This window comes from Triticum dicoccoides, chromosome 2A (genome assembly GCF_002162155.2).
Source record: "Triticum dicoccoides isolate Atlit2015 ecotype Zavitan chromosome 2A, WEW_v2.0, whole genome shotgun sequence".
NCBI classification, from domain to species: domain Eukaryota; kingdom Viridiplantae; phylum Streptophyta; class Magnoliopsida; order Poales; family Poaceae; genus Triticum; species Triticum dicoccoides.
The window spans coordinates 153,025,173-153,053,066 of NC_041382.1; the positions used below are offsets into that span (position 1 = coordinate 153,025,173).

The 27,894-nt window shown below is 42.8% G+C and overlaps 1 protein-coding gene across 1 annotated transcript; it reads left to right on the forward strand.

The window, feature by feature from the left end:
- The first annotated feature begins 732 nt into the window (after positions 1 to 732).
- LOC119353948 (disease resistance protein Pik-2-like) lies at positions 733 to 7,378 on the forward strand. Its single transcript, XM_037620649.1, has 3 exons — positions 733 to 1,888; positions 3,107 to 3,766; positions 5,306 to 7,378. Exons 1-3 carry the CDS (start codon positions 773 to 775, stop codon positions 7,166 to 7,168), a joined length of 3,639 nt encoding a protein of 1,212 aa, XP_037476546.1. The 5' UTR covers positions 733 to 772; the 3' UTR covers positions 7,169 to 7,378.
- The last annotated feature ends 20,516 nt before the right edge of the window (positions 7,379 to 27,894 follow it).

The window sequence follows — 27,894 nt, forward strand, 5'->3', positions numbered from 1 at the left end:
TGCGGGATCGTGCGCAGAGTAGGAAAGAAATCGCTGGCCACTAAGATCACGCGGGGCATACCGGATAATTAGATGTAGATTTTTTTCAGAATTAATTAGCATTAGATTAGTGCGATATGGGGCCCCATATTTTTGGTGGCCCTGTGCGGTCGCCCACCTTGGCCACCCTTGTAGACGGCCCTGCCACCGAAGGAGAAGAAGGACATCGACGACGAGGACAGCTCCGGCGACGAGCAGATCCAGCTCGATCCCTACTGCGTCTTCGACCGGTACTTCCGCGAGAAGGACGGTATGGGCGCCGAGAAGGGCAAGGGCAGCCGTGGATGATTTCCATCATAGCCAAATATATCAATGGAGTAGCCAGACGATGTGTGTGCATCGTTATAGTTGCATGAGTTTGTATAGATTTGAGATGTGATAATTACAATGTCCGGATGTGAATTGCATTACTTGATGCGTGACCGTCAGTGTCCGTGGACGTGCTCGGGCGCGTCCGCGGGACTGGATTTACAAAGTCCGTGGCTCAAAAGAGTATGTTAGACATGACTGTGTTGAACTACTAGAATTTACATGCATCCGTTCCAAGCGCACGGACAATTAGCTAGTCAAAAATGAAAATCTGACACAAAGACGATGGTGTATTACCTAGATTTCATATAGCAGCTTGTTGTCTGTCCATTCAATAATTGAAAGCAGCTTGAGGAGTGAAGTACAGTAGTATGTGGTCTTGAACATAGACTGTAAGCTTGGTCGGTAGGTAGGCGGCGGAGCCATGGCGGACCTTGTGGTGGGCATGGCCAAGTCGGTGGTGGATGGGGCGCTGACCAAGGCCCAGGCGGCGATCGAGGAGGAGTCCAAGCTGCTGCAGAGCGCGCAGCGCAACCTGGTGTTCATCACCGGCGAGTTCCAGATGATGCAGGCCTTCCTCAACAACGCCGACAGCGACCGCCTGGAGAACCCGGTGGTGCGGACCTGGGTGCGGCAGATCCGCGACCTGGCCTACGACGTGGAGGACTGCATCGAGTTCGTCGTCCACCTCGACAAGAACAGCAGCTGGTGGCTCCGCCTCCTCAACCCCGTGAGCTGGCTCCTCGCGCCCTGCCTGGATCTCGCCCCGCTGCCGCTCGACGAGGCGGTCGACGAGCTGGACCGGCTCAAGGCCAGGGTGGAGGACGTGAGCAGCAGGAACACGCGCTACAGCCTCATCAGCGACTCCGGCTCCAAGCCCGCCTCTGCCGACAAGCACGACCCGGCTTCCTCCCGCGATGCCGTCGGTGGCGCCACGGCGTTCAACGGGCTCTTCGAGGCGGCGTTTAGAACCACCCAGAAAGGGGATCTCACCCAGCTGCTCCCCAAGAAAGACCATGACCTCGGAGTCATCTCTATCTGGGGCACCGGCGCCGGAGGCGGGGAAGATCTTGGGATGGCATCCATCGCCTGGAACGCCTACATCGACAGAGGGACCTGCCAAAACTTCGTCTGTCGTGCCTGGATGAAGCTGATGCATCCCTTCGATCCCCACCAGTTCCTCCGGTCTTTGACGGCTCAGTTCTACGCAGCCCCCTCCTCTCCCGGCGAGGAACATGCGACCTCCGTAGGTGGTGTACGAGTCCTGATGAAGATGGAGGCCGCGGGAGGAGCAGAACCCCTCAAGGATTTCGAGCAGCTTGTCATGAACAACAGGTACCTCGTTGTGCTGGAGGACGTGTCCTCCATGGCAGACTGGGATGCTATCAGGAGGTTCTTTCCAAACATGAAGAATGGCAGCTGCATCATCTTGCCCACCCACCAGTTCGAGGTAGCAAGCTTGTCCGTTGGACATCCATACCAAGTGCTGCATCTCAACCAGCTTTCAGCAGAGCACTCTGTTTACGCCTTCTTTACAAAGGTAATTAAGCCTAGCCAGAACCTCATCAGTTTTTTTTCCCACTGGTTAAGGCTAGTCATAGTGGGGAGTAAGGACCTGTTTGGTTCATAAGTCCCTAAAAAGTCCCTACCTATTTGGTTCCTGGGACTTAACATGGATAAAAAGACCATATTACAACTATAAGTCCCCATAAGTCCCTCCTTAAGAGTCTTATTTCATAAGTCCCAAATGCCCACTTTAAGTCCCTATAAGTCCCTCCTGTTTGGTTTAGATGGGACTTATAGGGACTTTTTTAAGTCCCTAAACCAATAAGTCCCTGGAAACAAACACCCTCTAACTTATACGGCTGGTTATAGTGGGAGTATCATAAGTAGTATCATGCATGCCAACTAGACGTTTTGGATGATGTGGCACACAATTAAATGAGGAAAGAGAGGATGTAGTATCATACTCCCTCCTTTCCGGTTTATAAGGCTCAATTAAAAAATCTCATCAACCAAGGTAGATGGTGAGTGGTGGAATACTTTTTGTAGTTTGCAAAAGCACCCAATTAATGCTCTTGTTTTCCTCAAAAAAGTATGTTTACTAATGCATTAATTACAATGCATGCATGCATAAATTACATGCATTGGTCAATTTTCTCTTAATACTTGCATGCAATGATTTAATGCACCTTGAAATCTGAACATGTGATGAGAAACAACTAAATTGAGCCTTATAAAATGGAAAAACTAAAATTTTGAGATAAGCCGTATAAACCGGAAAGGAGGGAGTATCATGATACCGTATCATATTAAATGGTCCGCTAGTTTGTGTCATGCATGGCAATTAATAAGGCAATCTAAGATACTAACTTATGATACTATGCATTACGGGGGTAGTATCACACACTAGTATCATATGCATGATACTAGTATATGATACTCCCCATTACAACCAGCCTACTAGTGTCATGCATATGACACTAGTCTAAGTTACTACCTTCATAGTGTAAAATAACATAATAGTAGTGTCATAAAGACTTCATTTATTAAGTTGTAGGCTCATCTTGTCTTGGAAAGCGCTATGTTACAGTAACCTATTATGTTACCACTTTTCATTAACTACATGCCACATAAGCAAAATTTTCTTGGAGTACACCATGTTACTAGCTAAGTTACTCCCACTAATAGACTATTTACACATTTAGTGAAGTCCTCAATTTTTTATTAACTAATATATGTAACTACATATGTTTAGGGATCTCGATATGATGTGGATCAAGGCAGGGAAATCAATAATGCACCCGCCAGCAAGAATGCATCAGTCGGCAACTGTAAGGAGGAAGCAGCCAAGAAGTGGATAAACAGGCATCCTCTTGTTGGACGCGAGTCGGAAATGAATGATCTTGGTCTAAATGTAATTATTGCACGGTCCAAGAGCTACCAAGTTATGTCCGTGTGGGGAATAGCTGGCGTTGGAAAATCAGCTCTTGTCAAGAACATGTTCTGCGACAGAATTTGTAAAGGCAAACTATTCCAGAAGTATGGTTGGGTTGATGTATCGCATCCTTTCAATTTATGGAACTTCTCTCGGATCTTACTTTCCAATCTTGGTTCTGAATATCTTCAAGCCGGTGAGACTGAGGATTTGTGTACGATGGGAAGCAGAAATCCCATTGCCGAGTGTCGTGAGATTCTGAAAAAGCATAGATGCCTGGTTGTCATTGATGGACTGCAGTCCACGGAAGAATGGGATCTCATAAAAGCTAACTTGGTATCAGGGTCTCATCGTCAGAATGTTATCATCGCCGTTACAATTGAACAAGAAATGGCCTCTCATTGCCGTGGAGTTAAGGGAGAGCTCGTGTTTAATGTCAAAGGTTTGGAAGCTGACACAGCCTTTGAACTCTTCAAGAAGGTGCATTTTCACAAAATAAACTTAATTCTATTCATTTTACTTCCTTCTGTCCAGTTCCTTGTATGTATGTTTGTACGAAGTAACTTGACTCCTCTCCTCGTGTTTTACTCCCTCTGTACCACAATACTTGTAGCTGGGCGAACCAGTTTTACGCATGTGCTATTATTTTGTTCAGTACACTACGTGTGCTAAATTGTTTTCATCTTTCCTAGTTGTTGATTTGTGTCATAGTATTTGTATTGTACTAATGTGGAATGCACTCCTTTTAAAAATACAAAATGGTAATCTATAAATCTATTTTGAATACTAAATTTCTGTCATGTTAGGTATCTGACATATTAGAAACCTTAAAGCTCTCTTGTAATAGTAATTACTCCCTGAATTCACTGCAATGTGTTATCCATGTGGTGTCGATGTTGTTCTGGTCCCAAGCTAAGGGAGCAGAGCACAGTAAAAAAAAGTATTTTCATTAAAGAACAATGGATCATGTTGACGTTCCAGATACATATAACATGCCACATAATTCATATGTAGTTTATATCTGCACTTGAGAAACAGTCATAATATATAAATCCTGCATAGTTCTTGAAAGTACTGTGTGTACCAAGATTCACAGTATCATTCCCTATTTTATTTTCCCATATGTCATTGATTTTCAAGGAAAAAGTGTGCAACACTTTCTTTTAGTATCTGGTCACAAACCTTGTAATTTCTTTTAATTAGACTAATTTGAACTCTTTGTACATATCTATATACCTAAATAGTTGATCCCCGCTACTTCTATTTCTTTCAACATGCACACATCCCACTCATCTCATCAAAGGCCCACCTCAACAAGCATGGAAAAAGTTTTTCCATTATATTATACTATTTATATTTAATAAATATTTTTTCAACTATACAATAATCAAATAATCAAGCGGGAGCTACGTGCACCGGGCTGCCCTTTATAGAATTATCAAATGCAATAGATAATATGTATTTTCAGTTTTAGTTTGTATGTTATTAACCCAAATATTAATGTTCCATACTACAAAATCTCATTGAAATATAATGCAACTGATTCCCGCAGCAACACATGGGGTATCATCTAGCATATTAATGATGTAGTAAATGTTGTTACTGTTTCTGTAAACAATTGATTTTGGATACTATATTTGGTAAAATGCTCGATATCTTCCATTTCTATGATCCCCATTTTTCTATGATTTTCCCACCGCTCCTCGGATCTGCCACCATGTGTTTGTTTCAGGGAAGCCCGTGTAATACATGGGGTCACACCTGATATCCTCGGTATCTCCAAACTGTCTTGTAGATAAGTTGAAGTATTTCTTTTTTCTAGTTTGGTTACAGTAGGATGCTTGTGCTACCTAAATAGTGGCATCATTCTCCTTTGTCTTTTTTACTTCATGGCATCATAGCATTCAAAATTAAGGTATACCGAGTACAATGCATTATATCTAGAAATCAATATGAAAGTTCAGTGTATTTTACTTTGGCGCTCTGACTGATGTGAATATAAATTTGTTTGAATAACAGGTATCCAACAAGAGTGAAGTTGCAGAGCTACAAGAACTTACTTCACTATGTGGTGGACTTCCGAAAGTTATAGTTGAGATAGCCGGCTCATTCGCCAAAAATACAGATCGATGGAAACATACACTTTGTACCAAAAATAAGTTTATGCTAGAGCTCGAGAACAACGGAGAGTTTGACAGTCTAAAGGGTCTGTTTGGTTGGATGAATTCATACTTCCGCAAATGCCCAGATTCTCTCAAGCCATGTATCTTATATCTACCAATTTTCCCTCGAAACCACCACATTCGGCGGAGGCGACTAGTAAGGCGGTGGATTGCTGAGGGTTACTCCAGGGACAGCCATGAAGAATCTGCAGAGATGACTGGGGAGAAACAATTCTGTGACCTCATTAATCTGAGTATAATCCAGCAGGCATCTGCGTTGGGTTTGGGTGGCACAAGGATGGTCTTTTGCCAAGTCAATGGCTTCTTTCGTGAGTATATTGTCTCGCGCCAAATGGAAGAGAACCTTGTGTTTGAACTTAGGGGCAGTTGTGCCTTAACCACCCAACGCACAGGGCGTCACCTTGTGATATTAGAGAGCTGGGTCAGAGATAGAATTGTGTTCGAGAGCATTGACTTCTCACGCCTCCGTTCACTCACGGTGTTTGGAAACTGGAAATCATTCTTCGTTTCTGAAAGTATGCGGCTTCTTCGGGTGCTTGATCTAGAGGGTGCATCGGAATTAGAGTATAGCGACCTCAAGAAGATTGTGAAGTTGATGTGTCGCCTCAAGTTCCTCTCACTGCGAGGATGCCATGAAATCTGCCATCTGCCGAGTTCAATAGGAGGTCTGAGGCAGCTCCAGACTCTTGATGTTAGACACACCTCCATAGTCACCCTGCCGGTGAACATCACCAAGTTAGAGAAGCTGCAGTACATCCGTGCGGGAACCACTGCTCCAGCAAATGAAGCAACAACACCACATCATTTAGTGCCCCAGCTGTCCAATTGCTGTGGTGGTCATCACCTGGTTGGTGTTGTGATGCCTCCAGGGATTGGGAAACTGACGGCATTGCACACACTTGGTGTTGTCAATGTCAGTGCTTCAGGGACAAAGGCCGTCCTAGAAGATCTCAAGAAGCTCACCCATTTGCACAAACTCGGAGTGTCTGGCATTAACAAGAATAACAGTAATGAGTTTTTCCGCGCAATCTCAGCTCTTGTCCATCTGGAATCACTATCGATGCGGCTCGAGGACAACAATCAAGGTTGTTTGAATGGTATACCGCTGCCTTTGGAGGGCTTGAGGAGCCTTAAAATGCATGGGCTTGGAGACCAGTTGCCAAACTGGAGTGGGCAGCTCACTATGCTTGCAAAGATGGATTTGGAAATAGCCAAGTTGATGGAAGATAATGTCTCCCGGCACTCAGACGGTGCGACTCCAGAAGGAAGAAGGAAACCAACTAGGGGTGTCATCAAGTTCCTAAGCGAGCTACCAGGATTATGTATTCTACGTCTTCGTGTCGATCACCTTCAAGATAATCAGCTCGACGTGTCTGTCATTACTAATGACCTAGAGGAAGACTCTTTCAAGAAAATAAAGATCTTCGAGATTGCTTGCAGCTCCAGCTCAAAAGTTAGTTTCGGAGAAAAAACAATGAAGAAACTTGAGCAGCTCAAGGTCGATTGCTGTAGTGGGTCGTCGTTGTTAGGCCTGAAGCATTTACCTGAACTCAAGGAAGTCTTGCTCAAGGGTTCCAGTGATGAAGCACTCAAGGCTGATCTCATCGCCGTGCTTGAGAACCACCCAAAGCAAAAGAAACCTGTTGTGAAGTTGGAGGAACTTCGTCCTGATAGTTTGGGAGGTCAAGGTGGTCATTAATCTGGTAGCACTGCATCTTAGTTGCTCTGCTTTCACACATCAAACCTGGGGCTATATACTTCCACAGCGTAACAAAATGAGGAGGTATCTGTAACACTAGGATCTCTTGTAAGTTCAGCAAGTGTTAGACTAGGCAATTCCTTCTTGATTGAGACATTAGTTGTACAAGGTATCATGCTAAGTGGATCAAAGCATAGTCCGTTATGTCGACTGGATGGTCTTGGTCTATAGGCATGCTTGAGTGCACACCACATGCAGAGAGGTTTCTTTTAACGTATCTTAGCCCCTTGTCCAATATCCAACACCAAAATCAAAACTGAACATTAAGGTTCATTCTCAACACATCCATGAGTGTATTTGTTGCAACAAGTGTGCCTGGCACATTGTGTAACACCTTGGCAAAGTCATCTACTAATTGTACTAGCCGTGGATGTTCTGGGGGTCTACACTCCCAAATGCCAGTGTCTTGAAAAGGCACAGCTCATCACAAGACAGATCACTTAGAAAAATAGGTTTCACCGATCCAAAGCAGGCTAGTGTTTGAAGTCTACTTAAGATGATGATCTTGATAACAAGAATAGTCCAATCCTACAGTCAAGAGTGTAAATAATGAGTATACTCTTGCTTAAATTCCCTTTTGTCCTCTCAGATTGACCGTGGTTGAATAGCAAGGCAACTTTTCGAAAATGGAAAGCAACTGTAGTAATGCCATCGATAGTTGTAGCTTTGAAGAACTTAAATTTCTCAATGAAGCATCCAGTGATTGTGCAACTTACTCGGCTTGATGATGGCTGGCGGTGGTGAGGACCATGACAGGGCTCCTGCGGCCATGGGTGCCGGTGAGGAGTATGGGCCATGAATGTTCATCTTGATTTCATTATGTGGTTTGTTCTGTGAGGTTTCGATTTTTTTTGTAGGTTTTATGATTGCCATCAGAAGAGGGAGTTAGTTCGGTCTCATTCTCTGGAGAGTTGGTAGAGAGCTGTTCCTGGTTTGATTATGTCGATTGCTTTGCTTATTTATTTTTAATTAGGTCATAGGCGATGTTCTAAACCTCTGATCCATGTAGGCATCATAGAAACCAACAACTGAATTCCCATTTTCTTTGTGAATGTATGATTCTTTCCTGCCGTGGTGCCAAATTTTGGCAGGTAAGTTGTATCAACTAGATGGATTACATCATTTCGTAGTGTTCCCTTCGTTACAGCTCGTCGACATGTTTGATTTTCTTTATGAAATACTCCCTCCGTCCCAAAATATGTCTAAACTTTAGTACAACTTTGGGAATAGATGGATTGATCTTTGATGGGTGCCAATACTGGAGTGATACATCCTTATCCTTCACAGTTCTACTAGCTATCTGGTTGGAGGAGTGTTTTGCTGTTGGTAGTCTGATCCAGTTTGACCAATCTTTGCAACGTTCTTCCGAACCATCTTTGACATTTTGAAGGGATAACTTCTGATTTCTTTTGTTAGTTCTTGGTAAACAAGATCCAATCAGGTTCCACTTTTTTGCAAAAAATAGTTTCCAAGACAAGAAGATATATTTATCTACCTAAAGGGAAAATTGTAATTTCACTTGGGAATACTAACTGTTTCCATTAGCAAATTTGGTTGTATTTTCATATGCTTTTCTTCCGCGATATATCTGTAATGTGATTACCGAGTTAGGCACATCTTTCTGACATTTTCAAACCTTTATGTACATCACAATGCTCTGGCAAGTGGCAAGATTGTCAATTTATTTTGATCACAGATCATTGCAGTAAAACCTGCACAAATTTATAGTACAACTTGGTCACTGAATCATTGCTAATAGCTAGCATCTGAATGGGAATTTTGTGTGAGTTAGAACAAATGGTTGTTGGACTGAAGACAGCAGCAAACAATTGATCTATTATTATTGAACAAAATAAATTGTACAGAAACCCTCATAAGTGTTTTCTTTTTGGAGCAAAAACCCTCGTCAGTATTCCCTGTGCAGGCCGCATGTGTCCCCGTCGGACGAAGTGGCAAGTGTAGCACAAAGGCCCATATTTTGCTGGGCTCAAACAAGCTCTTTTTTCAGTGAGGAAAGTATCATTTCCCCCCTCAAATCCTTTATGATGGATCAAATCCCCCCTCAAGTCTAAAACCGGATTAATCACCCCCTCAAATCTGTAATACCGGATCAATCAGGCCCCGAGCGGTTTTGAACAAGATTTTAGGTGGTTTTGATAGGAACTGCAAGATTTCTAACTTGTCGGCGTCGCCGACGATGTGGAAATTTTCTAGGATCTCGGCACCGGCGACGTGCTCCCCCGGCCGACCCCTTATTCTAGGGGAATCTGGCTCAGAAGGATCGCTGACGCGGACTTTGGCTCGACGCACATGTTCGGGAGGCGAGCTCCCCGAGGAGGAAGACAGCCATATGCAAAACCTGCGCGCTGACAGAGTTGAAGAGGACCTCCACGAAGCCATTGATCAGGGCGGCCGCCTCGCGCCAGAGTCGCCCGATCCTGCAGGCGCATGTTTTATGCATGCTTGATGACCAGGCAATCTGAACCAGTTACATATGCAGTGCAGACATGATCAATCAGTCTAATTTCCTGATTATGCAACTCACATCGGGCAGCACAGCACGGGATAGGATTCCCAACATTCTTCACGTGACCAAATTTTCCTGCTCCTCAGACTTTCTCTACTATGCCTTTTTTAACCTGACAGTCTTAACATGTGTACATACTTTAGTCCAATCCACAAGCGATTGCAGCACACCCACCAATTCAGGTCCTATTAAAAAAAATCAGTTCAACTAGATTCCCAACACAAGTGATTTCTTCAGATTAACACACATGCTCGTGCACCAGTTGTTTGGACAGGGCTGCCATTGTCACGGACGAGGACTTGGAAGACGCAACCTGAACCGGCTATGGAGGTTGTGCACGGCGATCCAATTGGAGGAGCATGATATGGCTCACACTGGCCGACGACTATGCTGCGGCTGACCCCGATATGGCTCACACCGGCCGTCTACTTCCTCACCAACACGCAAGCGCAGACCATGTTCGTGCAGCAGGGCACGAAGACGGACTCCCACATCACAGGCAGCGCCGCCGACGTCCATCGAGACGGTGCTCGTCGCCACCTGCGTCACGATCATAACAGGGCCGTCGCATCATCCGTGGCGTTCGCGCCGCTGCGGCTCATGGGGATCGGGCACGCGACGGCGACTGGCACAGTGGCCACCATGGCCGCGTGCGCCGAGACGCGCAGGCTGCAGATGGCGGCACAAATGGGCATAGCGTGGCTACTGCTGCAGTACGTCATGATGGACACGTGGAGAATGAGCTGGTAGCAAAGTCCTCGACGGGCTCGCTCGCCGCCACCCGACAAGTTCGAAATCGTGCGATTCTTCTCCAAAACCACCTAAAATCCTGCTCAAAACCACTCGGGGCCTGATTGATCCGGTATTACAGATTTGAGGGGGTGATTAATCCGGTTTTAGACTTGAGGGGGGATTTGATCCATCATGAAGGATTTGAGGGGGAAAACGATACTTTCCTCTTTTTCAGTGCTATAACGGGTTTTGGACTGAACCTAACAACAGCCCACATGCGAGTTTTTTTTTCCACTCTTTTTTTCCGTGTGAGTTTCCACGCAAAATTTGTGGCCCAAAATCTTGCAAACAAGCTGTTGGCCAGGTGTGAGGAGGAGGTGTTGCGATTTGGGTTACCTAGAAGTTGTGCTAGTATTGTATGGATTTATCACATGAAGCTATCTTTTAGACCCCTCATGCGACCTACGGATTTATCACAAGGTTCATGGCTGAGCTCGGCATTGTAAAGGAGAAGATGCAGCAGGCTACTGTGAGAGGCGTGACAACAAATCAGGTATGCACACATCTACGGAAGCGACCACCAGGTTATTTCAAGATACACACTAGTAGAAAAAGGGGCTTTTGTTCGGGTCTGGCGAGCCCATTAGTCCCGGTTCTACCATGAACCGGGACCAATGGAGGCATCTGTTCCGGTTCGTGAGCCCAGGGGGCCGGCCGGGGCCTCGTGGGCATTGGTCTCGGTTTGTCCGGGCCCATTTGTCCCGTTTCTTGGCAAGAACCGCGACCAATGGGCCTCGCTTTTAGCCCACAACCATTGGTCCCGGCCTTCTGTCCCGGTTCCTGCCATGAACCGGGACCAATGAGTTGCCTATATTAACCCAATTGCCGGCGAGCAGAGCACTCCACAGTGCTCTGTTTTTTGCTGGCCGGCGAGGGGGAGGGCACTGGATGCTCTAGCTCACCTCCTATGCACATGAGGTGTTCGATAAAATGTCCGAGCCACATTAGTTAAGCTTTCTCCTCTCGAAGCTCGACCTCCGAACTCCATTTTTTCTGAGATTTGTCTAGGTTTAGCGGTCCGTCACGCCCCGTCCTCGTCTTCACCGCCGTCGATCGCCCGCGCCGATCTCGTCGCCGGCACCACCGTGGTGAGCCTCTTGTTCTTATCTTCTTTCTGAAAGAAAAAATAATCTTACTTTAGATACATACTCGTCTAATTTTCTTACCTTTGACACACATAATTATATATAATGCACGCAGATGAACCGGCAATGGATGTACGGTGACAGACACACCTCTGATTACATTAAGGGCGTGCATAATTTTCTCGAAGTGGCTGAGGCAAACAAGCAGAATGGTTTTATGTGTTGTCCATCCCTAATTGTGGGACTACGAGGTCTTATTCTGACAAGAAAATCCTTCACACCCACCTGCTTTATAAGGGTTTCATGCCACACTATAATGTTTGGACGAAGCACGGAGAAATAGGGGTTATGATGAAAGACATCGAAGAAGAGGAGGACGATGACAACCATGTGCCCCATGAATACGGTGATGCTGCAACGGGGGAAGCTGAAGATCAAGAGGAAGCTGAAGATCCAGAAGAACCAAACGATGTGCCCGATGATGATCTCCGCCGGGTCATTGTTGATGCAAGGGAAAAGTGCGAAAGTGAAAAGGAGGAGCTGAAGTTTGATCGCATGTTAGAGGATCACAAAAAATGGTTGTACCCCAATTGTGAAGATGGCAACACAAATCTCGGTACCGTACTGGAATTGCTGTAGTGGAAGGCAGAGAATGTTGTGCCTGACAAAGGATTTGAGAAGCTACTGAAAATATTGAAGAAGAAGCTTCCAAAGGATAACGAATTGCCCGAGAGTACGTACGCAACAAAGAAGGTCGTATGCCCTCTAGGATTGGAGGTGGAGAAGATACATGCATGCCCTAATGACTGCATCCTCTACCGCGGTGCATACAAGGATTTGAACGAATGCCCGGTATGCGGTGCATTGCGGTATAAGATCAGACGAGATGACCCTGGTGATGTTGAGGGCGAGCCCCGCAGGAAGAGGGTTCCTGCGAAGGTGATGTGGTATGCTCCTATAATACCATGGTTGAAACAACTGTTCAGAAACAAAGAGCATGCCAAGTTGATGTGATGGCACAGTGAGGACCGTAAGAAAGATGGGAAGTTGAGAGCACCCGCTGACGGTTCGCAGTGGAGAAAAATCGAGAGAAAGTTCTAGGCTGAGTTTGCAAGTTACCCAAGGAACGTATGGTTAGCTTTAAGTGCAGATGTCATTAATCCTTTCGGGGAGCAGAACAGCAATCACAACACCTGGCCCGTGACTCTATGTATGTATAACCTTCCTCCTTGGATGTGCATAAAGCGAAAGTTCATTATGATGCCAATTCTCATCCAAGGCCCTAAGCAACTTGGCAACGACATTGATGTGTACCTAAGGCCATTAGTTGAAGAACTCTTACAGCTGTGGAATGGAACATGTGTACGTGCGTGGGATGAGCACATGGAGGAATAATTTGACCTAAAGGCGTTGTTGTTCGTGACCATCAATGATTGGCCCGCTCTCAGTAACCTTTCAGGACAGACAAACAAGGGATGCCACACATGCATGCACTGTTTAGCTGACACCGAAAGTATATACCTGGACAGATGCAGGAAGAATGTGTACCTGGGCCATCATCGATTTCTCCCAACCAACCATCAATGTCGAAAGAAAGGCAAGCATTTCAAAGGCGAGGCAGATCATCGGAAGAAGCCTGCCATGCGTTCCGGTGATCATGTACTTGCTATGGTCTCTCATTTACACGTAATATTTGGAAAGGGTACCAGCGGACTAGCTGTTCCGAATGACGCTGAGGGACGCGCACCCATGTGGAAGAAGAAATCTATATTTTGGGACCTACCCTACTGGAAAGAGCTAGAGGTACGCTCTTCAATCGACGTGATGCATGTGACAAAGAACCTTTGCGTGAACCTATTAGGCTTCTTGGGCGTGTATGAGAAGACAAAAGATACACCTGAGGCACGGGAGGACATGCAACGTTTGCACGAAAATGATGGCATGCCTCCAAAGTAGTATGAAGGTCCTGCCAGCTACGCTCTTACCAAAGAAGAGAAAGAAATCTTTTTTGAATGCATGCTTAGTATGAAGGTCCCGACTGGCTTCTCGTCGAATATAAAGGGAATAATAAATATTCCAGAGAAAAAGTTCCAGAATCTAAAGTCTCATGACTGCCACGTGATTATGACACAACTGCTTCCGGTTGCATTGAGGGGGCTTCTACCGGAAAACGTCTGATTAGCCATTATGAAGCTATGTGCATTCCTCAATGCAATCTTTCAGAAGGTGATCAATCCAGAAATCATACCAAGGCTAAGGAGTGATGTGGCGCAATGTCTTGTCAGTTTCGAGCTGGTGTTCCCACCATCCTTCTTCAATATCATGACGCACCTCCCAGTTCATCTAGTCGACGAGATTGTCATTCTGGGCCTCGTATTTCTACATAATATGTTCCCATTTGAGAGGTTCATGGGAGTCCTATAGAAATATGTCCATGACCGTGCTAGGCCAGAAGGAAGCATCTCCATGAGCCATCAAACAGAGGATGTCATTGGGTTTTGTGTTGACTTCATTCCTGGCTTTAAGAAGATAGGTCTCCCTAAATCGCGGTATGATGGGAGACTGACTGGAAAAGGCACGCTAGGAGCGATCTCAATAATATGCAGGGACGGGCATTCTTGGTCTCAAGAACACTACATAGTTCTACAGAACTCTACCTTGGTGACCCCGTATGTCGATGAACACAAGAACAGTCTACGCTCCAAACACCCGGAGCAGTGTGACGACTGGATTACATGTGAACACATCATGACTTTCAGCAGTTGGTTGGAAACACGTCTCAGAGGTGACAATACTGTTTGTGATGAGTTGTACTCGTTGTCCAGGGGACCATCTTCGACTATATTGACTTACAAAGGATACGAGATAAATGGGAGTACATTTTAGACGATCGCCCAAGATCAAAAGAGCACCAACCAAAACAGTGGTGTCCGCTTTGATGCAACAAGCGAGAGGGGAAAGGACACATATTATGGTTACATAGTGGACATATGGAAACTTGACTATGGACATGATTTTAAGGTCCCTTTGTTTAAGTGCAAATGGGTCAATCTGTCAGGAGGCGGGGTACAGGTAGACCCACAGTACGGAATGACAACAATGGATCTGAACAATCTTGGGTACACTGACGAACCGTTCGTCCTAGCCAATGATGTGGCACAGGTTATCTATGTGAAGGACATGTATACCAAACCGAGAAAAAGAAAAGATAAGGAAGCTAATACATCATACGATGAGCCAAAGCGCCACATAGTTCTTTCAGGAAAAAGGGACATCGTGGTAGTGGAGGGCAAGACAGACATGTCCGAAGATTATGAAAAGTTTCATGAAATTCCTCCCTTCAAAGTCAAGGCTGACCCAAGCATCCTGATAAACGATGAAGATTATCCATGGTTACGACGCAATAAGCAAAGCACACAAGCGAAGAAAAAGTGAAGACTTTCTGTCCACAACTATTATGATGATACCATGCCAACTTTAAACATTTTCCTAGTTCATTTGAAATGCATGTTGTAACAGACGAGTTTCCGCCGTTTTGTACACGAAGTGCATTCAGTTTTTGTCGTAACCCTCTCAACTTTTTAGCACATGCTATGTGGGTGAAATGATGATATCATACCAACTTTCAACCTTTTCAGAGTTTATTTGTAGTGCTTTTCATTTTCAGGGTCATATAGCTCAAAAAATCAGTAAATGCATGAAAAATAACAAATGAAGTCGGAAAGGGTTGAAAATTGATGATGTGGCTTTTAATGATGCATTTTGAACACATAAAAAGTCTGGAGTTCAAATAAGTTCAAAAATTGAAATTCCTTTGTAACAGACGAGTTTTCGTATGAAACCCTGATACTTAGAAAGAGATTGTCCGTTTTGTACATGAAGTACATCCAGTTTTTGCCGTAACCCTCTTAACTTTTTAGCACATGCTATGTGGGTGAAATGATGATACCATGCCAACTTTGAACCTTTTCAGAGTTCATTTGTAGTGCTTTCATTTTCAGGGTCATATAGCTTAAAAAAATCACTAAATGCATGAAAATAACAAATGAAGTCAGAAAGGGTTGAAAATTGATGATGTGGTTTTGAATGGTGCATTTTCAATTTTTGGGTTATTTAGCTCAAATAATGAACTAATATAAAAAAGAATGATCTAGAAAACTGTTATGAAAATCTAATAGAAAAATAATAAGCAAAAAGAATTTTCATAAAACTTTTATAAACCTTTAGTATTATTGAAACTAAAATTATATAAAATTTATGCAACTAAAATTATCAAAGTATTTTCTGTTCAAAACATTATAAGCAAAAAGAATTTTCATAAAATAAATAAAAAAGTAAAAAATAAAATAAAATAAATAAGTAAAAACAAAATAAAATAAATAAGTAAAAACAAAATAAAATAAATAAGTAGAAACAAATTAAAATAAATAAGTAGAAACAAAATAAAATAAATAAGTAGAAACAAAATAAACTTTAACAAATAAGTAGAAATAAAATAAAACAAAATAAACTTTAATAAAATAAATAAAAATAGAAACAAAAAGAATCACGGAAAAAAAGGAAAAATAAACAAAATAAAACAAAATTATCAAAGTATTTTCTGTTTAAAATCATTAAAAGCAAAAAGACTATTCATAAAGAACTTTTTCTGTTAAAAACTTTAATAGCAAAATTACATAATAAGTAAGTAATTAGAAACAAAATAAAATAAATAAAGCAAAAAAGAAAAGAAATAAACTGGAAAAAAAAGCAACCTACTGGGCCACCACGGCTTGAATACGACTAGAAACCCACCCATGGGTCAGGATTCAGGCCCGTAGAAGGCCCAATATAGATACAGTGTGTTTAGGCCCGAAAGCCTGCATTTGAGAGGAGCTCGAGAGGGCAGCAGGAGTGGGGCTTATAAACCACTCTCGAGCTCCCTTAGCTAGCGAGGTGGGACTAAACTTTTGTGCCGCGATGCGGGCAACACAAGGCCTTTAGTCCCGGTTGGAGCCACCAACCGGTACTAAAGGCGCATATTCGTACCGGTTCGTGGCTCCAACCGGTACCAATGCCCACCTATGGTCCCGGTTCGTGACACCAACCGGGACCATATGCCTCAGGTTCCCGCCCTTTGGGCTGCCGAAAAGAGACCTTTGGTCCCGGTTCATGGCACCAACCGGGACCATAGGTGGGCATTGGTACCGGTTGGTGCCACGAACCCATACGATTGGTTTTGCTATATAAGGTAGCACTTGTGAAAATTTCGCCAACTGCTCCCATTCCCCCCAACGCCGCCAAGTCGTTCCTCATTGTTGTCGCCGCCCCGAGCCCCTGCCTCGACGCCGTGGCCCCGCCCCTGACCCGCCGTCGACGTTGTCCTCGCTGTCGTCATCGCCGCCCCCGAGCCGCTCCTCCCCGAGCCCTCGCCGCGCGCGTAACCCCTCCCCCACGAGCCCGCCGTCCTCGTCACCGTCATCGTCGCCGGCCTCCTCGTCGTCCTCGTCACCGGCCTTGTCGCCGTCCTGCCTCGAGCCCCCAGCGAGCCCCTTCCCATCTCGATCCGTGCGCTGCCGCGGCTACCGCCGCCCCCCTGCGCCGCACCGCCGCCCCTGTTTTTGTATGTATGTATGTATGTATGTATGTATATGGATGTATGTATGTATGGATGGATATGCATGTATATGGATGGATGTATGTGTATGTGTTCATAGTTTTTTTTGTTCATAGCATTTTTATAGGTTGTATAGTTTTATTTTTGTTCAATGTTTATGGTTAGAAGAGAAGAGGAAAAAATTGTGTTGCAAAAGTTACATTTAAGGTAAGTTGATTTAGTGCATTTTAAGTTATTAGTTCTACTGTTAGTGCATTTAAAGTTAGTTTATGTTTAGTTGAACTAGTTGATTAATTAATAAAACTACTTTATTTTACTATATATAGAAGTAGTTTATTTTTAGTAAGTACTACTTTATTTTATTTATAGTAAGTGTTTAGTAGTTGAACTAGTTGATTTAATAAAACTACTTTATTTTACAATATATAGAAGTAGTTTATTTTTAGTAAGTACTACTTTATTTTATTTATAGTAAGTGCTTAATTAGTACTTGAACTAGTTGATTTAATAAAACTACTTTATTTTACTATAGAAGTAGTTTATTTTTAGCAAGAAAATTAATAGAACTAGTTTATCTTTTTAGTTCAAACAATTATTTCCGCATCGACGTCGACGATGCCTATCCCGCATCCTCGTCGTTGATACGTCTCCAACGTATATATAATTTTTGATTGCTCCATGCTATATTATCTACTGTTTTGGACATTATTGGGCTTTATTATCCACTTTTATATTATTTTTGGGACTAACCTATTAACCGGAGGCCCAACCCAGAATTGTTGTTTTTGCCTATTTTAGGGTTTCGAAGAAAAGGAATATCAAACGAAGTCCAAACGGAATGAAACCTTCGGAAACGTGATTTTCTCATTGAACATGATCCAGGGGACTTGTACCCTACGTCAAGAAACAAAAGAAGAGGCCACGAGGTAGGGGGGCACGCCTACCCCCCAGGCGCGCCCTCCACCCTCGTGGGCCCCCTGTTGCTCCACCGACGTACTCCTTCCTCCTATATATACCTATGTACCCCCAAACAATCAGATACGGAGCCAAAACCCTAATTCCACTGCCGCAACTTTCTGTATCCACGAGATCCCATCTTGGGGCCTATTACGGAGCTCCGCCGGAGGGGGCATCGATCATGCAGGGCTTCTACATCAAGACCATAGCCCCTCCGATGAAGTGTGAGTAGTTCACCTTAGACCTACGGGTCCATAGTTATTAGCTAGATGGCTTCTTCTCTCTTTTTGGACCTCAATGCAATGTTCTCCCCCTCTCTTGTGGAGATCTATTCGATGTAATCTTCTTTTTGCGGTGTGTTTGTTGAGACCGATGAATTGTGGGTTTACGATCAAGTCTATCTATGAACAATATTTGAATCTTCTCTTAATTTTTTTATGTATAATTGGTTATCTTTGCAAGTCTCTTCGAATTATCAGTTTGGTTTGGCCTACTAGATTGATCTTTCTTGCAATGGGAGAAGTGCTTAGCTTCGGGTTCAATCTTGCGGTGTCCTTTCCCAGTGACAGTAGGGGCAGCAAGGCACGTATTGCATTGTTGCCATCGAGGATAACAAGATGGGGTTTTCATCATATTGCATGAGTTTATCCCTCTACATCATGTCATCTTGCTTAAGGCGTTACTCTGTTATCATGAACTTAATACTCTAGATGCATGCTGGATAGCAGTCGATGAGTGGAGTAATAGTAGTAGATGCAGGCAGGAGTCGGTCTACTTGTCTCGGACGTGATGCCTATATACATGATCAAAGCTAGATATTCTCATAACTATGCTCAATTCTATCAATTGCTCAACAGTAATTCATTCACCCACCGTAGAATACTTATGCTCTTGAGAGAAGCCACTAGTGAAACCTATGGCCCCCGGGTCTATCTTCATCATATTAATCTACCAATACTTAGTTATTTCCTTTGCTTTTTCCTTTGATTTTATTTTACTTTGCATCTTTATCATAAAAATACCAAAAATATTATCTTATCATATCTATCAGATCTCACTCTCGTAAGTGGTCGTGTAGGGATTGACAACCCCTTATCGTGTTGGTTGCGAGGATTTATTTGTTTTGTGCAGGTGCGAGGGACTCGCGCATAGCCTCCTACTGGATTGATACCTTGGTTCTCAAAAACTGAGGGAAATACTTATGCTACTTTGCTGCATCATCCCTTCCTCTTCAGGGAAAACCAACGCAGTGCTCAAGAGGTAGCAAGAAGGATTTCTGGCGCTGTTGCCAGGGAAGTCTATGCAAAAGTCAATATACCTGCATCATCCCTTCCTCTTCAGGGAAAACCAATGCAGTGCTCAAGAGGTAGCAAGAAGGATTTCTGGCGCCGTTGCCAGGGAGGTCGACGCAAAAGTCAATATACCAAGTACCCATCACATACCCTCATCTCCCACATTACATTATTTGCCATTTGCCTCTCGTTTTCCTCTCCCCCACTTCACCCTTGCAGTTTTATTCGCCCTCTCTGTCTATCCTCCCTCTCTTTCCCGTTTGCCTCTTTTTGCCCGCTTGCTTTTTGTTTGCTTGTGTGTTAGTTTGCTTGCTTGTCATGATGGCTCAAGATAACACTAAATTGTGTGACTTCACCAATACCAACAACAATGATTTTATTAGCACTCCGATTTCTCCTCTTACCAATGCTGAATCTTGTGAAATTAATACTGCTTTGCTGAATCTTGTCATGAAAGATCCGTTTTCCGGCCTTCCTAGTGAAGATGCCGCTACCCATCTAAATAGCTTCGTTGATTTGTGTGATATGCAAAGGAAGAAAGATGTGGATAATGATATTGTTAAATTGAATCTATTTCCTTTTTCACTTAGAGATCGTGCTAAAGCTTGGTTTCCGTCTTTGCCTAAAAATAGTATTGATTCATGGAATAAGTGCAAAGATGCTTTTATCTCTAAGTATTTTCCTCCCGCTAAGATCATCTCTCTTAGAAACGATATTATGAATTTTAAGAAACTTGATCATGAACATGTTGCACAAGCTTGGGAGAGAATGAAATTAATGATACGTAATTGCCCTACTCATGGTTTGAATTTGTGGATGATTATACAAAAAATTTATGCCGGATTGAATTTTGCTTCTAGAAATCTTTTAGATTCGGCCGCGGGAGGCACTTTTATGGAAATCACTTTAGGAGAAGCTACTAAAGTCCTAGATAATATTATGGTTAATTATTCTCAATGGCATACTGATGGATGAACTTATGAAATTAATGTTTTGAGTGGAAAGATGGATGAACTTATGAAATTATTTGCTAGTAAGAGTGTTTCTTATGATCCTAATGATATGCCCTTGTCTACTTCGATTGAGAATAATAATGAATCTATGGATGTGAATTTTGTTGGTAGGAACAATTTTGGTAATAACGCGTATAGAGGAAATTTTAATCCTAGGCCTTATCCTAGTAATCCCTCTAATAATTATGGTAATTCGTACATCAATTCTTATGGAAATTATAATAAGATGCCCTCTGATTTTGAATCTAATATTAAAGAATTTATTACTTCGCAAAAGAGTTTCAGTGCCATGATTGAAGAAAAATTGCTTAAGATTGATGAGTTGGCTAGGAACGTTGATAGAATTGCTCTTGATGTTGATTCTTTCAAACTTAGATCTATTCCACCTAAGCATGATATCAATGAGTCTCTCAAAGTCATGAGAATTTCCATTGATGAGTGCAAATAAAGAACCGCTAGGATGCGTGCTAAGAAAGATGCCTTTATAAGAGCGTGTTCTTCTAGTTTTCATGATAATAAAGATGAAGATCTAAAAGTTATTGATGTGTCCCCTATTAAATCTTTGTTTTGCAATATGAATCTTGATAATGATGGGACTGAATATGATCCACCTTTACCTAGAAGGCGTTCCAAGAATTCAGAGTTTTTAGATCTTGATGCTAAAATTGATAAAAGTAGGATTGAAGAAATTAAAACCCTAGATGTTGCTAAACCCACTATTTTGGATTTCAAGGAATTTAATTATGAAAATTTCTCTTTGATTGATTGTATTTCCTTGTTGCAATCTGTGCTAAATTCTCCTCACGCTTATAGTCAAAATAAAGTGTTTACTAAACATATCGTTGATGCCTTGATGCAATCTTATGAAGAAAAACTTGAATTGGAAGTTTCTATCCCTAGAAAACTTTATGATGAGTGGGAACCAACTATTAAAATTGAAATTAAAGATCATGAATGCTATGCTTTATGTGATTTGGGTGCTAGTGTTTCCACGATTCCAAAGACTTTGTGTGATTTGTTAGGTTTCCGTGATTTTGATGATTGCTCTCCAAACTTGCACCTTGCGGATTCCACTATTAAGAAACCCATGGGAAGAATTAATGATGTTCTTATTGTTGCAAATAGGAATTATGTGCCTGTAGATTTTATTGTTCTTCACATAGATTGCAATCCTTCATGTCCTATTATTCTTGGTAGACCTTTCCTTAGAATGATTGGTGCAATTATTGATATGAAGGAAGGAAATATTAGGTTCCAATTTCCATTAAGGAAAGGCATTGAACACTTTCCTAGAAAGAAAATTAAATTACCTTATGAATCTATTATGAGAGCCACTTATGGATTGCCTACCAAAGATGGCAATACTTAGATCTATCCTTGCTTGTTATGCCTAGCTAGGGGCGTTAAACGATAGCGCTTGTTGGGAGACAACCCAATTTTATTTTTATTCCTTGCTTTTTGATCCTATTTAGTAATAAATAATTTATATAGCATCTGTTTTTGGTTGTGTTTTTTTGTGTTTAATTAGTGTTCGTGCCAAGTAGAACCATTGAGAAGACTTGGGGAAAGTCTTGTTAAACTTGCTGTAAAAAACAGAAACTTTAGCGCTCACGAGAACTGCTGCCATTTTTATTTGGAAAGTTCTATTTAGTTAATTATTTTTTAATATGATTAATAGATAAATTCCTCATGTCCAGCAATTTATTTTAGAATTTTTGGGGTTCCAGATCTTGCGCTAGCTATAGATTACTACAGACTGTTCTGTTTTTGTCAGATTCTGTTTTTCGTGTGTTGTTTGCTTATTTTGATGAATCTATGGCTAGTAAAATAGTTTATCAACCATAGAGAAGTTGGAATACAGTAGGTTTAACACCAATATAAATAAATAATGAGTTCATTACAGTATCTTGAAGTGGTCTTTTGTTTTCTTTCGCTAACGGAGCTCACGATATTTTTTACTTTGAGTTTTGTGTTGTGAAGTTTTCAAGTTTTGGGTAAAGATTTGATGGATTATGGAACAAGGAGTGGCAAGAGCCTAAGATTGGGGATGCCCATGGCACCCCCAAGATAATCTAAGGACACCTAAAAGCCAAAGCTTGGGGATGCCCCGGAAGGCATCCCCTCTTTCGTCTACTTTTATCGGTAACTTTACTTGGAGCTATATTTTTATTCACCACATGATATGTGTTTTTCTTGGAGCGTCTTGTATGATTTGAGTCTTTGCTTTTTACTTTACCACAATCATCCTTACTGTACACACCTTTTGAGAGAGCCATACATGATTTAGAATTTGTTAGAATACTCTATGTGCTTCGCTTATATCTTTTGAGTTATATAGTTTTGCTCTAGTACTTCACTTATATCTTTTAGAGCACGGTGGTGGATTTGTTTTATAGAAATTATTGATATCTCATGCTTCACTTAGATTATTTTGAGAGTCTTAAATAGCATGGTAGTTTGCTTAAAATCCTAATATGCTAGGTATTCAAGATTAGTAAAAAAATTCTTATGAGTGTTTTGAATACTAAGAGAAGTTTGATGCTTGATGATTGTTTTGAGATATGGAGGTAATAATATCAAAGTGGTGCTAGTTGGGTAGTTGCGAAATTGAGAAATGCTTGTGTTTAAGTTTGCAAGTCCCGTAGCATGCATGTATGGTAAACATTATGTAACAAATTTGAAACATGAGGTGTTATTTGATTGTCTTCCTTATGAGTGGCGGTCGGGGACGAGCGATGGTCTTTTCGTACCAATCTATCCCCCTAGGAGGATGCGCGTAGTACCGAGGTTTTTGATGACTCGTAGATTTTTGCAATAAGTATGTGAGTTCTTTATGACTAATGTTGAGTCCATGGATTATACGCACTCTCACCCTTCCATCCTTGCCAGCCTCTTCGGTACCGTGCATTGCCCCTTTCTCACATTGAGAGTTGGTGCAAACTTCGCCGGTGCATCCAAACCCCGTGATATGATACGCTCTTTCACACATAAACCTCCTTATATCTTCCTCAAAAGAGCCACCATACCTACCTATTATGGCATTTCCATAGCTATTCCGAGATATATTGCCATGCAACTTTCCACCATTCCGTTTATCATGACACATTCATCATTGTCATATTGCTTAGCATGATCATGTAGTTGACATAGTATTTGTGGCAAAGCCACCGTTCATAATTCTTTCATACATGTCACTCTTGGTTCATTGCATATCCCGGTACACCGCCGGAGGCATTCATATAGAGTCATCTTTTGTTCTAGCATCGAGTTGTAATCATTGAGTTGTAAATAGATAGAAGTGTGATGATCATCATTTTCTAGAGCATTGTCCCAAGTGAGGAATTATAAAAAAAGAGAAAGGCCAAATAAAAAAATGAGAGAAAAAGAGAGAAGGGACAATGTTACTATCCTTTGCCACACTTGTGCTTCAAAGTAGCACCATAATCTTCATGATAGAGAGTCTCTTGTTTTGTCACTTTCATATACTAGTGGGAATTTTCATTATAGAACTTGGCTTGTATATTCCAACAATGGGCCTCCTGAAGTGCCCTAGGTCTTCGTGAGCAAGCAAGTTGGATGCACACCCACTTCGTTTCTTTTGTTGAGCTTTCATACATTTATAGCTCTAGTGCATCCGCTGCATGGCAATCCCTACTCCTTGCATTAACATCAATCGATGGGCATCTCCATAGCCGATTGATTAGCCTCGTTGATGTGAGACTTTCTCCTTTTTTGTCTTCTCCACATAACCCCCTCATTATATTCTATTCCACCCATAGTGCTATGTCCATGGCTCGCGCTCATTTATTGCGTGAAAGTTTATAGGTTTGAGATTACTAAAGTATGAAACAATTGCTTGGCTTGTCATCGGGGTTGTGCATGATGAGAGCATTCTTGTGTGACAAAAATGGAGCATGACTAAACTATACGATTTTGGATGAACTTTCTTTGGCCATGTTATTTTGAGAAGACATAATTGCTTAGTTAGTATGCTTGAAGTATTATTATTTTTATGTCAATATGAACTTTTGTCTTGAATCTTTCGGATCTTAATATTCATACCACAATTAAGAAGAATTACATTAAAATTATTCCAAGTAGCACTCCGCATCAAAAATTCTGTTTTTATCATTTACCTACTCGAGGATGAGCAGGAATTAAGCTTGGGGATGCTTGATACGTCTCCAACGTATCTATAATTTTTGATTGCTCCATGCTATATTATCTACTGTTTTGGACATTATTGGGCTTTATATCCACTTTTATATTATTTTTGGGACTAAGCTATTAACCGGAGGCCCAGCCCAGAATTGTTGTTTTTTTGCCTATTTCAAGGTTTCGAAGAAAAGGAATATCAAACAGAGTCCAAACGGAATGAAACCTTCGGGAACGTGATTTTCTCACCGAACATGATCCAGGGGACTTAGACCCTACGTCAAGAAACAAAAGAGGAGGCCACGAGGTAGGGGGCGCGCCTACCCCCCAGGCGCGCCCTCCACCCTTGTGGGCCCCCTGTTGCTCCACCGACGTACTCCTTCCTCCTATATATACCTACGTACCCCCAAACGATCAGATACGGAGCCAAAACCCTAATTCCACCGCCGCAACTTTCTGTATCCACGAGCTCCCATCTTGGGGCCTGTTTCGGAGCTACGCCGGAGGGGGCATCGATCACGGAGGGCTTCTACATCAACACCATAGCCCCTCCGATGAAGTGTGAGTAGTTCACCTCAGACCTACGGGTCCATAGTTATTAGCTAGATGGCTTCTTCTCTCTTTTTGGATCTCAATACAATGTTCTCCCCCTCTCTTGTGGAGATCTATTCGATGTAATCTTCTTTTTGCGGTGTGTTTGTTGAGACCGATGAATTGTAGGTTTATGATCAAGTCTATCTATGAAAAATATTTGAATCTTCTCTGAATTCTTTTATGTATGATTGGTTATCTTTGCAAGTCTCTTCGAATTATCAGTTTGGTTTGGCCTACTAGATTGATCTTTCTTGCAATGGGAGAAGTGCTTAGCTTTGGGTTCAATCTTGTGGTGTACTTTCCCAGTGACAGTAGGGGCAGCAAGGCACGTATTGTATTGTTGCCATCGAGGATAACAAGATGGGGTTTTCATCATATTGCATGAGTTTATCCCTCTACATCATGTCATCTTGCTTAAGGCGTTACTCTGTTTTCATGAACTTCATACTCTAGATGCATGCTGGATAGCGGTCGATGAGTGGAGTAATAGTAGTAGATGCAGGCAGGAGTCGGTCTACTTGTCTCGGACGTGATGCCTATATACATGATCATACCTAGATATTCTCATAACTATGCTCAATTCTGTCAATTGCTCAACAGTAATTCGTTCACCCACCGTAGAATACTTATGCTCTTGAGAGAAGCCACTAGTGAAACCTATGGCCCCCGGGTCTATCTTCATCATATTAATCTACCAATACTTAGTTATTTCCTTTGCTTTTATTTTACTATGCATCTTTATCATAAAAATACCAAAAATATTATCTTATCATATATCACTCTCGTAAGTGGCCGTGTAGGGATTGACAACCCCTTATCGCGTTGGTTGCGAGGATTTATTTGTGTTGTGCAGGTGCGAGGAACTCGCGCGTAGCCTCCTACTGGATTGATACCTTGGTTCTAAAAAACTGAGGGAAATATTTGCGCTACTTTGCTGCATCATCCCTTCCTCTTCAGGGAAAACCAACGCAGTGCTCAAGAGGTAGCAGTCGTCGACTCGGTGGAGGAGGCCGGCTTGATTGAGGGGCCATGTCCGGGACTGGGCTCCGCCGGGCTGGTATTGGGAGGTGCTACCTTCCGGGGGCGTAGGTTGGTGAGGAGCCAGCCCGTCGTTGACCCGATCCTTGTTTGGTGGCGGTCGCGTGGGCCAGTGACAATGCCTAGGCTTTCGGACACCATGGAGGTGGTACGTCACCGTGTCAGCGAGGAGGACGAGCACGTCCGTCGCTACATGGTTGCGCTGGTGGGCAGGTTCGACAATACCTGGCAGGTTCTTCACGGATCTCACTGGAGCGATCATGTGATGGTTCCTTCTATTTGGGTGTCCATCGCCCGTGCCGATACCCGTTGGGCGCTATGATTCTAGCTGTACTAGCGATGTTATATGTATGATAGTATTCGAGTTGTATTAGTGATAATATTCAACGATGTACGGACGCAAGACATGATGTAGTTTTGCTTATAATTGAATGCATCCTAATTTGAATACTACTTTATTTTGCGATTTGATTTTGCTTATTGAATGCTCAAATTGGAAAACTACTCCTACTTTGAATGCTAAAATTGGAGAGCACTATGCAAGGCGTATGCATATGATTAGTTGATAGCTTATAGGGTTTTTGTTTTCGCAGAAATCTAGGACCCCCCCTCGATCATCCCCGCCATCGTCCCCGTCACCGACCCCCTCCGACCTTGAGGTGAGACCAGCCAAATCCTTTTTTAGAAAGATAATTAAACGATATTTCGGGTTGACTTTAAGTCTGTCGAGTCTCCACCATATATGAGAGGACGAAGAAGCCCGACTGTTGTCGTGGGGGTCGTTTCTCCTTCTTCTCCGGGTGCTAGACCTTTGTGAAAGGATCGATATGGTTGACTAGAGGGGGGTGAATAGGCAAGTAACAATTTTTAGCTTTTCTTTAACAATTTAAACTTTGCATCAAAGTAGGTTGTCTAGATATGCAACTAGGTGAGCAACCTATATGATGCAACAAGGATAGGAACACAAGCAAGCAAGTGATATGATACAAATAAGCTTGCACAAGTAAAGGCACGAGATAACCAAGAGTGGAGACGGTGGAGACGAGGATTTGTTGCCGAAGTTCCTTCCCTTTGAGAGGAAGTACGTCTCCGTTGGAGCGGTGTGGAGGCACAATGCTCCCCAAGAAGCCACTAGGGCCACCGTATTCTCCTCATGCCCTCACACAATGCGAGATGCCGTGATTCCACTATTGGTGCCCTTGGAGGTGGCGACCGAACCTTTACAAACAAGGTTGGGGCAATCTCCACAACTCAATTGGAGGCTCCCAACGACACCCCGAAGCTTCACCACAATGGACTATGGCTTCGTGGTGACCTCAACCGTCTAGGATGCTCAAACACCCAAGAGTAACAAGATCCGCAAGGGATTAGTGGGGGGAATCAAATTTTCTTGGTGGAAGTGTGGATCGAGGCCTTCTCAACCACTCCCGAGCAAATCAACAAGTTTGATTGGCTAGGGAGTGAGATCGGGCGAAAATGGAGCTTAGAGCAACAATGGAGCTTAGGGTTGGAAGAGATAAGTCAACGGGGAAGAAGAGAACCCCTTATATAGTGTGGGACAAAGATCCAACCGTTATCCACCTACCAGCCCGCGGCTAGCGGTACTACCGCTCCAGG

Excerpts from the sequence above, each read along its gene's own strand:
- LOC119353948 (XM_037620649.1), top strand. The coding sequence starts at position 773 with ATGGCGGACCTTGTGGTGGGCATGGCCAAGTCGGTGGTGGATGGGGCG. Across the intron at positions 1,889-3,106 it reads TTTACGCCTTCTTTACAAAG|GGATCTCGATATGATGTGGA; the intron begins GTAATTAAGCCT and ends ACATATGTTTAG. Across the intron at positions 3,767-5,305 it reads CCTTTGAACTCTTCAAGAAG|GTATCCAACAAGAGTGAAGT; the intron begins GTGCATTTTCAC and ends TTTGAATAACAG.